This window comes from Astyanax mexicanus, chromosome 21 (genome assembly GCF_023375975.1).
Source record: "Astyanax mexicanus isolate ESR-SI-001 chromosome 21, AstMex3_surface, whole genome shotgun sequence".
Classification (NCBI taxonomy): Eukaryota; Metazoa; Chordata; class Actinopteri; order Characiformes; family Acestrorhamphidae; genus Astyanax; species Astyanax mexicanus.
The window spans coordinates 37,528,815-37,544,112 of NC_064428.1; the positions used below are offsets into that span (position 1 = coordinate 37,528,815).

The window sequence follows — 15,298 nt, forward strand, 5'->3', positions numbered from 1 at the left end:
TACATTTAGTAATTTTTCTCTTGGATAAAACATTATATAGTTACTCACTTGCTTTAATGAATCACATTAGTCAATAAATCAGACAGAAAACCTACAGAAGTTACAGGAATTCATACAGTAGAATAATCTAACACACAGCAGCACAAACCCAACTTTTACATCAACAATAAACAGAATAGTAAATAAAATAACATTGCTGTTCCCGTAAATGAGCTGCTGGAGCTCCTTCACAGCGTCAACCAGCAGCTCAGTTTCCTCTGCTGAGAAGAGTTTGTTGGACACGTCCAGGTAGCTGCACCGTTACAATAGCAATCCACCAAAGTCAGAGCTCACCTGATCTACTCTTAAAGAGAATGACGAGCAAGAGATACTCTGATTGGTTTGGGTTGACAGCTTGCTAAAGATCTCTAAAATACAGCACTAAGTGTTTAAAAGTCTAATCTCATTTTATAAAAGTGCTCTTCATTTGATTAGTAGAATAAAAAAAAAGAAAATAACTGTAAATCTTAATTTCTAAGAAACACAAATTAAGAACTAAATAACAGTAAAGAAAAAGGGAAAATGCATTATTACGTATTCATTAGAAAAAAAAGAACAATCCATGATTCAATTTCATTACATAAAAAGTTCAACTCAAAACACTTAAATTCCCAGCTAAAAATCTCTTAATCAATTTATTAACAGCTCCAAAAATGAATAACATTTCCAATAATGATAAAACTGACATGCTTAGGGCTCCTACAATAGTACACACAGTCAATAAACAACAAAAACTCAGCTAGTTAAAATTTTATTAAAAAGGTTATTGATTCTAAAATAAGGATAGTAAGTAAAGCATCATAAGAGTTGCTGATTATTTTAAACCCTTTGGTCGGGTGAATTGTGACCATTTTTCTTAAAGAGTCAACGGTAAAAGCTGTTTACCATGCTGAGCATGTCAAATAATGAAAAAAACTTATCCCCCCCCCCAGTCATAAAACTCTACAAAATGCTCAAAACAACAAATCTCTAAAATCCTGATTGAGATTATACAGAGAAATATAATAAAGAAAAAAGGTGTGAATCATAATCTTCATGTGTTACACACAGCCATTATTATTCATTATGATATTCAGGCTCTTTCTGTAGCAGTATAAAGGCATCAGTTGGTGTAAAGGAATGTATGCGTCCAGTATTACTTCAAGATGGAAATCCCAGAAAAGACTTCTTAGAGCTTCATCTTCACTGTTTATTTACTTTTCTTCTGTAGATCTTAAAACAACAAATACAGTTAATTTTTAGATGTGCAGTTTTTGATCATCAATCATATTTTGAAGCTAGAAAATCATAAAGTTTACTTACATCAATTTCCTGCTGGATCTCCTCAATATGTTTCTTGATTTTATTGAGTTCTTCATGAATCATCAGGGACATTCCATATCTGTCTGACTCAAAGTGGAGTCTGGCCAACAGTTCTGCGCTTCTGTAAGAATGCTTTGTCATCAGTTCTTTAGAATATTCCTCCAGATATTCTTCTAGATCACGATTCTGTGCTGCCGCCTCAATGAACCTAAACATCGCATCCAAAGACTCTCTGGAATCCAACTGTTTAATAATGTTCTTTATGATGGACTGGAGGGGAATGGCAAACCCAATGGCATGTTTCCGTGTTTCATCAGCGATAAATCCTCCAGTGTGCATCGCAACAAGATTGCACTTTTCATCAAAGACAGGAGATCCAGAGGAGCCATGAATAACATATGTGTTGTGTGTTTTGATGTTGCATCCTTTTATTTGGTATTCAGACTGAATGTAATCAGGGTCAAAGCTAAAATGAACTAGAATAGAATCTGAAGCTGATTTGGTTTCTGGAGCTGATCTGGTTTCTTTGTGTGGAACAATGCAGGACACATCCATGCTTTTCACCTGTGACCCAGGGTGACCAATGATACAAATTCCTCCAGCAGGTTGATTTGAAGTGTACTCTTTCAGAAGTCTGGGCAGTTTAGGAATGTCTTCATTCTTCATTATTTCTTCACTGTCCTGCACCTTTAGAAGAGCAAAGTCAACATGTCTTCCATCATCATCTCCTCCCTTCAAAAATGCAAAAACATCTGAGGACAATAGAAATTCTAAAGATTTCCCACTTCCCATGTTGAAATTAACTGTAGCTGCACTTGTGAGTTTCTTAGAATCGATGTTGTAACTTTCTTCAATGACGTGAGCGTTTGTGAGGATGAAATTATCAAACAGAAGAAAGCCTGTGCCCTGCGAATTTTCAATATTGACCGTACAGACTGAAGTTCCCAGTTTTTTTACTAGATTCTCTTGATACATTGTTGTGAATGATCCTGTTCTTTGTTCAAAGTCCTCCTTTCTCAGTTTTAGGCATTCTTGAAGAAATTCAGGAAACTGGGAACGCAGGATCTTGTAAATTTCTTCAAAGTCCGGCATTTTGCTTGAGTTCTTTCTGGGCAGGCAAATTTTATAAAAATGTCCTTCAAGAGCTCGGACATTTTCACTGATCTTTATTTCGTGTTTTTCATCACAATGTTGAAGTGTACATCCACTCTGAAACACAATGTCAGCAAACCGTCCGTCTCTCTTCAAGGCTTGTTCGATGGTGTCGTCACGGTATGCCTTCACAGAGAGCATGTTGAAATCTTTCCAAATTCTTTTATCTTTTACGATTTGTTTGGTTCTAGTGTTTTTACCCCCCTTTGATGCTACAGTAAAGGTGATCAATTCACCACTAGCTGATCCTGGGTCCTCCTGAGCATCTCTCTCTTGCAGGTTCATATGAGATGTGTGTTCGCAAAGCGATTCTTCTGCCATGATTAAGCGACAGGGAAAGTGCTTTACGATGATGCCACCAGTGGAGCTTTGTTTTCTCTCAATGACAAAAGTCTGCTTATGCACAAGATTATTGAATTCAGCACTTTTTTGAAGAGACTGCAGTACAGTTCCAGAAGAGCCTTTAGAAGAGTATTAGAAGAGCCTTTTTTCTTTACAGAACTTTACAGAATGATGATGTGCCCTTTAAAAGAAAAAAGACAAAAATAGTTAAAAGTAAAGAAAAATCTACAGCCAAAAGTAGAGCCCAGAGCCAGCGTTCTGAACCACGGTCTACTGAAGTCTCTGTTTCTAGAGACGCTTTCATTGTTTTTCCATTTTAATCACGTCTTATTAATTGGGATATTAATAAAGGCTGGTAAGGTTTGGTTACCTTCCAAAGCATGCCACTGAAACTGAGCTCCTTCTGTTTCAGGGCACAGCTCTTCTGTAGCATTCTGTAATTTGATCCACAAGCTTAACAACCTTTTCGTAGCTTAGAAACCAACATTTCTTCACAACAATGCTAAACATGATGCATCCCAAATCACCGTACTATAATGTTTAAAAAAGACACACCTTATAATCCAAAATCACTGGGCTGAAGTTCCCTATTTTAGTCCGAATGAAAATTCCTGATTTTATATTTTTCCAAAAAAAAAAAAAAATCACCATTATTTTGATTATTATTATTATTATTATTATTATTATTATTATTATTATTATTATTGTTATTATTACTGTTGTTATCATTATTAAAAAGAGAAGAGGTTGCTGTCATGCTGGTGCCTGCATAACAAGTGTTACATTCTGTATAAAACAAACGCAGCTATTAGTAACGCTATTGGCTCCTGAGTGGAAGCAAAGAAACCTCAGAATTACTATTTGAGAATAAGCTTGTTGAACTTGACTCTCTCTCTCTCTCTCTCTTTCTCTCTCTCTCTCTCTCACTCTCTCTCTCTACACTCTAAACAGTAATTCTGATGGCCTTTAGCCGATAAAAACCTTGTTATAAGATTAAAACAAAATAAGTTTTATGAATTTGGCAAGATTTTTATTTAATTTATTGTTTTATTGAGTTGTAGTAACACAAAAAATGGAGGTGTTGTTTCAACACACTTTCCTGACAAACCCAGACTAAATATATTCCATTAAACACGTCTGTTCTGTTCTGGCAACGTAATTTTCTCATCCATCTGAATTCTCACTCTGGAGAAGTAGAGAAGCTCCACCAGGCACCAGTTTTAAGTAGATAAGAGCTGTGTGACCAAAGTACTGAATAAAGTTGAATTTTGACATTGTTTGACTTTATTAAGACAACTTCAGTAAAACTGACATTAAAGCTGAGAAGATTGAGAAAATATATTATATGAGCAAATCAACAAGATTAATAAATACATTTTTCGTAATGAAAGGATATACTAAAAATATTAAACTTAAAATTGTTCACCTAAAGGTTATTTTTAATTCAGCTAAACAAGAAATACTGAATTGCACATTAGGTTATAGCAAACTAGCTGCCTCAACTAACATTATTAAGTTTCTCGTAAAACTAAATCATTTGCACATGCTCAGTTCGACTCTTTAGTTCAAAGGGGTCTACTGAGCAATTATGCAGGGTTTTTCACCTGATGTTGGTCACTCACCATCAGTGTGTAGTCACTCCCCACAGGCTGCTGCTCCTCTTGGGATTCATATACAGATACAGTATGTGTTGTACAGTAACTGTCTGCTCTCAGTGTTGTAGGCTATAAGAGCAAGTTACCGTGTTTTGTGTTGTTTAGTTTACAATATACTATATGCTGGCTGGGTTTAGCAGGTTATATCTGCATTACTGCAGTACGTTTATGACTGGCAATAAGACATATAACTTATAGTCATCAATTTCTCAGATGCTTAAATTTAAATTAACAGAAAATAATTAAATTTTTTTCAAGTTAAATGTTTCAGTTGATCTTAAAGGAAAGTCAGCAGAACTTACAAAACACATTTCATAGATCCTAAATGAGGCCAACTAACAACACAAAGTGAATTTTTAAGTTGGTAAGATTTAATATATAAAGTTTTATGCATATGAAAACTTAATTATCTGAATTAAAAATCTAGTGCAGTAAGCTGCCCTGAAATTTTGAGTTTCCTCAACTTTTCCATTTTAACAGTGTACAGATTCACTATTTACAATACAAATAAAAATAATAGTTATTATAATATATTGTACTTAATTATATAAATAAAGGCAACTTGATTTTTTTTGTGTAGTTAACGTACAAATATCTGTTAACGGTGACAGTTATTAAGTTTATGCTATTTAAAATGCTTTCTACTATAGCTGAAAAATGAATTCACCAAACTTAAAATACTGGTCTTACCTTTAGTCCAGTTGAAGTCATTGTAGCACTCCTTTCCTCTGCTGTTTGGTTGTAGTGATGCAGTTCATCTCTACAGCTTTTATTAGGTTGTCAGGGACAGTGGGAGTGGAGCAGCAACAACAGGATTATAAAACAATGCTTGGGATTGGACCACGTTCACATCTATGAAGCACGCCATTGGCCAGATCTTTACAGCCAGATGGATAAATTGGATTGATGAGATGTATTGATGAGATGGATTGATGAGATGGATTGATGAGTTGGATTGATGAGTTGGATTGATGAGATGGATTGATGAGTTGGATTGATGAGATGGATTGATGAGTTGGATTGATGAGTTGGATTGATGAATTAGATTGATGAGATGGATTGATGAGTTGGATTGATGAGTTGGATTGATGAGATGGATTGATGAGTTGGATTGATGAGTTGGATTGATGAGATGGATTGATGAGTTGGATTGATGAGATGGATTGATGAGTTGGATTGATGAGTTGGATTGATGAGTTGGATTGATGAGATGGATTGATGAGATGGATTGATGAGATGTATTAATGAGATGGATTGATGAGATGTATTGATGAGATGGATTGATGAGATGGATTGATGAGTTGGATTGATGAGATGGATTGATGAGTTGGATTGATGAATTAGATAGATGAGATGGATTGATGAGATGGATTGATGAGATGGATTGATGAGATGGGTTGATGAGTTGGATTGATGAGATGGATTGATGAGATGGATTGATGAGATGGGTTGATGAGATGGATTGATGAGTTGGATTGATGAGATGGATTGATGAGTTGGATTGATGAATTAGATAGATGAGATGGATTGATGAGATGGATTGATGAGATGGATTGATGAGATGGGTTGATGAGTTGGATTGATGAGATGGATTGATGAGATGGATTGATGAGATGGGTTGATGAGATGGATTGATGAGATGGGTTGATGAGATGGGTTGATGAGTTGGATTGATGAGATGGATTGATGAGATGGATTGATGAGATGGGTTGATGAGATGGGTTGATGAGTTGGATTGATGAGATGGATTGATGAGATGGATTGATAAGTTGGATTGATGAGATGGATTGATGAGATGGATTGATGAGTTGGATTGATGAGTTGGATTGATGAGATGGATTGATGAGATGGATTGATGAGTTGGATTGATGAGATGGATTGACATTGACATGCTTCACAGATGACATTAAGCATTGGTCCTGCGTCTCACAAATGTTCTTCTATTTGATCCAACGACCTCAAACTTGGACTCATTTGTCCACAACACCTTCCTCCATTCTTCCAGTGTCCAATGTCTTTTCTCTTTGGCCCATTATAGCCTTTCCTTTTCTTCTCTTATTGCTCAGTGTGAGGTATGGGTTACTAACGTGAATGATAAATAATCTTGGTAATTTTATGTATTTGATTAATTATGTATTTTAGACATGTTATAATTGTCCCTGTACACTGTGATGATTGTAACAGTGGAGTGACTGAATTTAAATCTATATTACAACCTAGAAAAATCACAAGTAGTATTCCAACCACCCCTGCTCTCCCTATCAGCTCGTTGTTGGATTATCACATCAACCTTCAGAAATCAGTCATCTGAGATCTCATCAAGTGCTCCCTTCCCCCAGCTAATAATCTGTGTTTTGTCCTTTTTGTGATTTTATATATTTATATGTGAGCACAGAGCTGCTGGATCATGAATCACTGAGTCCACCTAGTGGTGTCTGTTTGATATTTCACTCCCTCTTTCTGGTAAATGTTCTCTGTTCATTTTGGCATAGGTGAGTAATTAGAGGTCAGTAACTAAAATGATGAACGAGAAACGTAACAGTCATTTTCAACAGTATAATCTTCTTATTCTGCAAAAATGATCTTCTTTGTTTATTTTTTAAATACAAATTTTGGGAAAATCACTAGAATGTGCTCAGTGTCCTCATGCTATTGGTATTTAGCCTCTATTTAGCTATTTTTCATGTTTTTGCTAATTCTATCCTGTTACTTTCATTCCTGTTACTCAAGTAAAACGTAACCAGGAGAACAATTTTTAGGTGTTCCTTAACTATCTAATAACTCCTATTAATTATGTTATTTAAATCATAATCAGGTAAAGTGAACTGTTTATATACATAAAAATATATATATATATATTATGTAATTATACCACTCACTAGAAATCAGACTTTTCAGAGTACGGATGGGTATAGATATACAATATATATATATATATATATAGTGATACAGGAGGTGCAGTTAAATGTACTGTGATAATGTCAACAAGAGTCTATATTGTGATATATTGTATAAAAACACATTAGCATACGAATAAAATCTCAGTAAAATAGACATTTACTTTCTATCCAATCAAAACACTGGGATCTAACACTGTACAACAATGCTATCTAGTGGCCATGGTTTAAACTAAGTAAAGAACTTCTGACACCAAATAATTATTATAAGTATCACAAAACATAGTATCACAGTGTTTTGATATGTATATGATTATTTTCCTACACTCTTATTTAAGGGGCACCACTGAAAGTAATAATAATAAATACATCACATAAATAAAACTGACATCAGTAGGAAGAAATTGTTGAAATAACAAGAATTTTATTGAACACATCAACACCAGCAGATTCTACAATAATATCTCAAATTTGCTTTTTTTTTTTTTTGTCATTGCTGACCCCGTAAACCCCAAAAAAAACCCTCATGCAATACAGTGATGAAGAGTATTTAAATTCAAATAAAAAAGGAAAATATGTGAACAGATGATCTGCATCCGTTGGTAGTTTTGCACTTTTTGATGATCTCATTTTCCATTCAATTACATTTAGTACATTTTTCTCTTGAATAAAACATCATATAGTTACTCCCTTTGCTTTAATGAATCACAGTAGTCAATTAATCAGACAGAAAACCTACAGAAGTTACAGGAATTCATACAGTAGAATAATCTAACACACAGCAGCACAAACCCAACTTTTACACCAACAATAAACAGAATAGTAAATAAAATAACATTGCTGTTCCCGTAAATGAGCTGCTGGAGCTCCTTCACAGCGTCAACCAGCAGCTACTGTACAACAATGCTATCTAGTGGCCATGGTAAACATTGCGGTAAAATAGCAATCCGCCAAAGTCAGAGCTCACCTGATCTACTCTTAAAGAGAATGATGAGCAAGAGACGCTCTGATTGGTTTGGGTTGACAGCTTGCTAAAAATCTCTAAAATACAGCACTAAGTGTTTAGTTCTCTTCATTTGATTAGTAGAATAAAAAAAAAACTGTAAATCTTAATTTCTAAGAAACACAAAGTAAGAAATAAATAACAGAAAAAAACAAGCGAAAAATGCATTATTACTTATTCATTAGAAAAAAATTAACTTTACAATCCATGATTCAATTTCATTACATAAAAGTTCAACCCAAAACACTTAAATTCCCAACTAAAAATCCCTTAATCAATTTAACAACTTCTTGTTAAAGAACAACTTCAACAATAGTACACACAGTCAATAAACAACAAAAAATCAGCTGATAACATTTCTCTAAAAAGTTAATGACTCTAAAATAAAGATAATAAGTGCAATAAATGCATCGTAAGAGTTGCTAATCATTTTCAAAAACCCTACTAAATGCTCAAAACAACAAATCTACTCTAAAATCCTGATTGAGATTATACAAACAAATAAAATAAAGAAAAACGTGTGAATCATAATCTTCATATGTTATTATTATTGTTAATAATGTATCTGTGAACTGAGCATGATCCTGATGGCTGATGAATGTTCTCAGTTCATGATATTCAGGCTCTTTCTGTAGCAGTGTAAAAGCATGAGTTGGTGTAAAGGAATGTATGCGTCCAGTATTACTTCAAGATGGAAATTCCAGAAAAGACATCTTAGAGCTTCATCTTCACAGTTCATTTACTCCTCTTCTTGGCGTGTTCTATAGGTCTAAATACAACAAATAATGTGCATTATTTTAGATGTAAATGAACATATTCATTTTTTGAAGCTATAGGAAATCAAGAAGTCTACTTACATCAATTTTCTGTAGTATCTGCTGAACATTTTCCTTGTTTTTATCGAGTGCTTCATAGATCCTCTGGGACAGATTCAGCATTCCATTTCTTGTCTCAAGGCAGATTTTGTCCAACATTTCTGCGTTTCTGTCAATATTTTTATCCATTTCTTTAGCAAGTTCCTGCAGATATTTTTCTAGATGGGGATTCTGTGCAGCCGCCTCAATGAACTTAAACATCACATCCAAAGACTCTCTGGAAGCCAACTGTTTAATAATGTTCTTAATGATGGACTGGAGGGGAATTGCAAACCCAATGGCATGTTCCCGTGTTTCATCAGTGAGAAATACTCCAGTGTGCATCGCAACCAGTTTACAGTCTTCATCAAAGACAGGAGATCCAGAGGAACCTTTCAGTAAATATGTGCTGTATGTTTCGATGCTGAATCCTTCTATTATGCATCCGGACTGCATGTGTTCAGGGAGAACGCTAAAACTAACTTGAATAGAAGCTCTTGAAGCTGATTCGGTGTGTGGTACTGTGCTGGACACATCCATACTTTTCTCGTCAGATCCAGGGTGACCAATGATACAGATTCCTCCAGCAGGTTGATTTGAAGTGTACTCTTTCAGAAGTCTGGGCAGTTTAGGAATGTCTTCATTCCTTATTATTTCTTCACTGTCCTGCAGCTTTAGAAGAGCAAAGTCAACATATCTTCCAGCATCATCTCGTCCCTTTAAAACCGCAAAAACCTCTGAGGACAATGGAAATTCTAAAGATGTTCCACTTCCCATGTTGAAATTAACTGTTGCTGCACTTGTGAGAGTCTTAGAATCAATGTCGTAACTTTTTTCAATGACGTGAGTGTTTGTAAGGATGAAGTTATCGAACAGAAGAAAGCCTGTTCCCTGCGACTTTCCAATCTTGACCGTACAGACTGAAGTTCCCAAATTCTCTAGTTGCTTTTTACGTGTTGTTAAGAATGGTTGTTTGCTTTTGTCCTCCTTGCTCAGTTTTAGGCATTCTTTAGGAAATTCAGGAAACTGGGAACGCAAGATTTCATAAATTTCTTCAAAGTCCGGCATTTTGCTTGATTTCGGTCTGGGCAGGCAAATTTTATAAAAATGCCCTGTAAGATCTCTGACCTTTTCACTGATCTTTATTTCGTGTTTTTCATCACAATGTTGAAGTTTACATCCACTCTGAAATACAATGTCAGCAAACCGTCCGTCTCTCTTCAAGGCTTCTGCGATGGTGTCGTCACTGTATGCGTGCACACAGAGCATGTTAAAATCTCTCCCAATTATTTTATCTTTTACGATTTGTTTGGTCCTTGTGTTTTTACCCCCCTTTGATGCTACAGTAAAGGTGATCAATTCACCACTAGCTGATCCTTTGTCCTGATCATCCTCTACATCTGTCTCCTGCTGATTAATTTTTAATGTGTGTATTTGAAGCAATTCTCCCTCTGTGATTAAGTGACAGGGAAAGTGCTCTGCGATGAGGCCATTAGTGGAGCTTGTTTTTCTTTCAATGAAGAAAGTCTGGTTATTCACAAGATCATTGAATTCGGGACGTGTTTGAAGAGCCTGCAGTACAGTTCCAGATGAGGTACAGTTGATTTCATGATGATCAGAAGAGCCTACTTTACAGAACTTAAAAGAATGAGAATGTGCCATCTAAAAAAAAGACAAAAGATGTAGATGTAGATCTTTGTGGAAGAACAGTGTAAAAAATCAATAATTAAAAAAATAAAGCCCAGAGCCAGCGATCTGAACTGTCTACCGAATTCTAATGTTCTAAAGACATTTTTATTGTTTTTCCATTTTGATCACGTCTTATTATGTCCTATTTTATTTGTGATGAAAATTCCTAATGTTGTATTTTGCAAAAAAAAATTGTTTTTCCCCTATTGTTGTTCTTCGTAAAAAAAAAAAAACACAGTTATTAGTAAGGCTATTGGCTCCTGAGTGCAAGCAAAGAATCCTCAGAATTACAATTTGAGAATAGGCTTGTTGAACTAGACTAAGTTAAGAAAGTGTCATATAAACTTACACTCTCTCTCTCTCTCTCTCTCTCTCTCTCTCTCTCTCTCAACCGGAAACCAGAAATCAAACACCCACTCAAATGACAATAAAACTCAATTATTTGACATTCAAAACATGTCTACTGAGCAATTATGCAGGGGTTTTTCACCTGATGTTGGTCACTCACCATCAGTGTGTAGTCATTCCCCACAGGCTGCTGCTTCTCTTGGGATTCATATACAGATACAGTATGTGTTGTACAGTAACTGTCTGCTCTCAGTGTTGTAGGCTGTAAGAGCAAGTTACCGTGTTTTGTGTGGTTTAGTGTATGTAAACTATATGCTGTCTGGGTTTAGCAGGTTATATCTGCATTACTGCAATACTTATATGACTGACAATAAGACACATAACTAATAATCATAAATTCTCAGTTGCGTAAACTTAAATTAACAGAAAATATAGTGTTGTGCTCATTATTAGAGTTTGATTTGTATTAAACGTGTGATTGATTCAAGTTAAATGTTTCAGTTGATCTTAAAGGAAAGTCACCAGAACTTACAAAACTAATTTCATAGATCCTAAATGATCCTAAACTAACAACAAAAAGTGAATTTTTAAGTTGGTAAGATTTAATATGTAAAGTTTTATGCATATGAAAAGTGAATTATCTGAACTAAAGATTTCTGTCTTTTTTTCTTTTCAAAACTTAAAAGTTTGATTTGGCCTCAAAATTCAAAAACTGCCTTGAGATTTTGAGTTTCATCAACTTTTCCATTTTAACAGTATACAGATTTACAATTTACAATACAATTAAATATAATTGTTATTATAATATATTGTACTTAATTATATAAATAAAGGCATTTTGTAGTTAATGTAAAAAATATCTGTTAAAGGTGACAGTTATTGAGTTTATGCTATTTAAAAATGCTTTCTACTATAACTATTATAACTAATTCACCAAACTTAAAATACTGGTCTTACCTTTAGTCCAGTTGAAGTCACTGTAGCACTCCTTTCCTCTGCTGTTTGGTTGTAGTGATGCAGTTCATCTCTACAGCTTTTATTAGGTTGCAGGAACAGTGGGAGTGGAGCAGCAACCACAGCATTATGAAACAATGCTTGGGATTGGACCACGTTCACATCTATGAAACACGCCATTGGCCAGATCTTTGGAGCCAGTCAGATGAAAGATAGGGTGATTGTTAGAATGTGTTAGAGTGTGTACATATCTGCTTTTTCTTGATTAACCAGATTGACGAGTTGGATTGATGAGATGACTTTGTGACTTTGATTTATATTTCTATTATTTCTATTTCATTTATATAAAGTACTGCTCAAATGTTTGGGAACACAGAGAATTTTCTTTGTTTTCAATGGAAACACACTTCTGAATATGAAATAAAGCAAATAAACAGGACATGAAGACACTGTCAGAGTAAGAAATATTGATTTTAATGAAAATGATGACTGTGTACTTTAAATTCTTCCTTCATCAAAGAATCCAACAACCTGGCAGACACAAAAGTCCTGGAGCAACAAGTGGGTACAGCTGAGAAAAAGATGGAAATAATGGGCGACATTATCTATCAGCAATGCTACTCCAGTCCCATCAACCGGATGGAAATGGACACCATCTGACGCTGTACAGCATGCTACGTCAGCACTGAGGCACAGCAACATTGTGGGGCCTGTCCAGCTGGGAAGAGGATGTTTTGGTCTTACGGCAAAAATCAGAGAGGAGGAAAATGGTGGTAGAAGAGGTGTGCCGTCAGGAGGAGGCAGAAAGAAGTGCAAGGGCTGTGTTTCTTGCTAAGTAGGGACGATGGATGGGGTGGGAAGGTGTTGAAAGGAGGAAGTTAAGTTGGAGGGAGCTTTGGGAAATGGAGACAAGCAACATCAGCTTTATCATCAGAGCAACCTCTGATGTGCTCCCAGCTCCAAAAAATTTCCATCAGTGGTATGGCGAGGACCCAATTTGTGCCCTCTGCTCAACACCAGCAACTCTTAAACACATCCTGACTGCTTGTAAGACCAGCCTCACACAAGGTTGCTACACCTGGAGGCACAACCAGGTCCTCAAGAGTCTGGCAGAAGTTATTGAGGGCAAGAGGAACACAACCAATGCCTTGTCCCTGAAAGCAACCAAGTCCATCATAGCACCCACTTTCATTCGAGAGGGACAGAAAAAGTTAATCCATCCCCCTAGCAAACCAGAAACTGGACACCTAAAAATGGCTCGGGACTGGAGGATGCTTGTCGATATTGGCCAGAAATTAATCTTTCCACCAGAAACTGCAGCTACCACCCTAAAACCAGACGTGGTACTCTGTTCCCCTTCTCTAAAAGCAGTTTATATCATAGAACTGACAGTCCCATGGGAGAAAACAGTAGAAGAGGCCTATGAGCGAAAGAAACTGCGCTACACAGAACCAGCAGCAGACACTCAACAAAGAGGGTGGAGTTCAAAAATCTATCCGGTGGAGGTGGGATGCCGAGGTTTTGTGGCCACTTCCACTATCAGGCTGTTAAAAGATCTAGGCATCCATGGCCAGGCTCCTTATTCCCCATTTGAGTCCAATAGGCTATGCCACTTAAACTTCTAGGCAATCTTCTCATTTGGGCATTGGAGACAGGCTCAGGCTTGATCACCCTGTAGATGGCCACCTTTGATGAGGGTGTCAAGTGTTGAAAGGCTAGTGTTGCCATCAAGCTGCCAGCGCCCAGAGGGAGCAAAATTGGCCCTGCTCCCTCTGGGTGGGTAGATGGCGCTCTCTCCCCACATCACTCCTACGGTGATGTCTGCATCACAGGGCGTCTGTGAGCTGATGTATCGGAACCGAGTCGCTGTGGTTTCCTCTGATCATTAGCGCTGTGAGGCTACTCTGTAATGCTGCATAAGCAGCAGCTCGAAAAGAGGCGGAGTCTGACTTCACATGTATCGGAGGAAGCATGTGTTAGTCTTCATCCTCCTGGTGTGTTGGGGCATCACTAGTGATTGGGGGAGTAACTAATGAGTGGGTTGGGTAATTGGCCGTGTAAATTGGGGAAAAAATGGGAAAAAAAGAGTTTTAGTACTATAAACAAAAATGAAATCAATCAGCTGGTAACGCTTCATAATACAGCCCGCGTTTTAGAGCAGTGGTTCCCAACCTTTTTTTTTAGGGACCCATATTTTTACCATTGTAAGCTTTGGTGACCCAACATAACCCAACCCCCCCCCCCCCTGAAATGTAAAAGATGTAATTGTATAATTAGGTTGGGGGGGGGTTAGAAATGACAAATAAAAACTGACATTTACTATGAATAAAATAAACACGTAAAAAAGGAAAAATTGACACATAAAACATAAAGAATTTTTATCTTATGAAGAAAAAAATAATTAGATCAATAAAATAATACAACTATTTAAAATGAATAAAAAATAATTTATATAAAATAAAAACAAACAAAAAAAAAATAGAATAATATCAGTTTCAGTTTCAAATCAGTAAAACAGCTCACCAAAACCTCAACCTGTCCAAATATTGGACAATAATTGATTAACTTTACAGGCCCTCACTCATTTCATTTATTTAACTAAACTGAGTTTTATATTTATATTTTTTCAAAGTCCGGGTTTTTCAGCACTGGTTCAGAGGTCAGCCTGTTTTTTAATGTGGTGAACGCAGACTGGGCTTCGGCATTCCATACCACCTTCTCCACCTTCATCAGATCCGTGAGAGGCGTGGTGATGGATGTGAAGTGGGGCATGAAGTGGCGGTAATAGCCGGCAAGACAGAGGAAAGCTTTGACGTCGGTTTTGGTGCGGGGGACAGGCCAGTGCCTGGGGAACCTCCCATACAGCGAAGAGCGCGTGGGGGAGGAGGAGGTCCCAGTTGCGTGGGTCCTCCTTCGTCAGTCTCTTTAAGATTCTCTTCAGGGTTTGATTGAAACGTTGCACCAAATCGTTCGTTTGTGGGTGCCAGACTGAGGTAGTGATGTGTTTTACTTGCAGCATCCGGCAGAGGTCGCTCATGAGCTTGGAAAAGAAGGGGTTCCCTG

General features: G+C 36.6%; 1 protein-coding gene across 1 annotated transcript; it reads right to left on the reverse strand.

The window, feature by feature from the left end:
- Positions 1 to 1,299: 1,299 nt before the first annotated feature.
- LOC125785611 (serine protease FAM111A-like) lies at positions 1,300 to 2,754 on the reverse strand. The gene has a single exon (XM_049469507.1). The coding sequence runs from the start codon at positions 2,632 to 2,634 to the stop codon at positions 1,300 to 1,302; it is 1,335 nt and encodes a 444-aa protein (XP_049325464.1). The 5' UTR covers positions 2,635 to 2,754.
- Between the last annotated feature and the right edge of the window lie 12,544 nt (positions 2,755 to 15,298).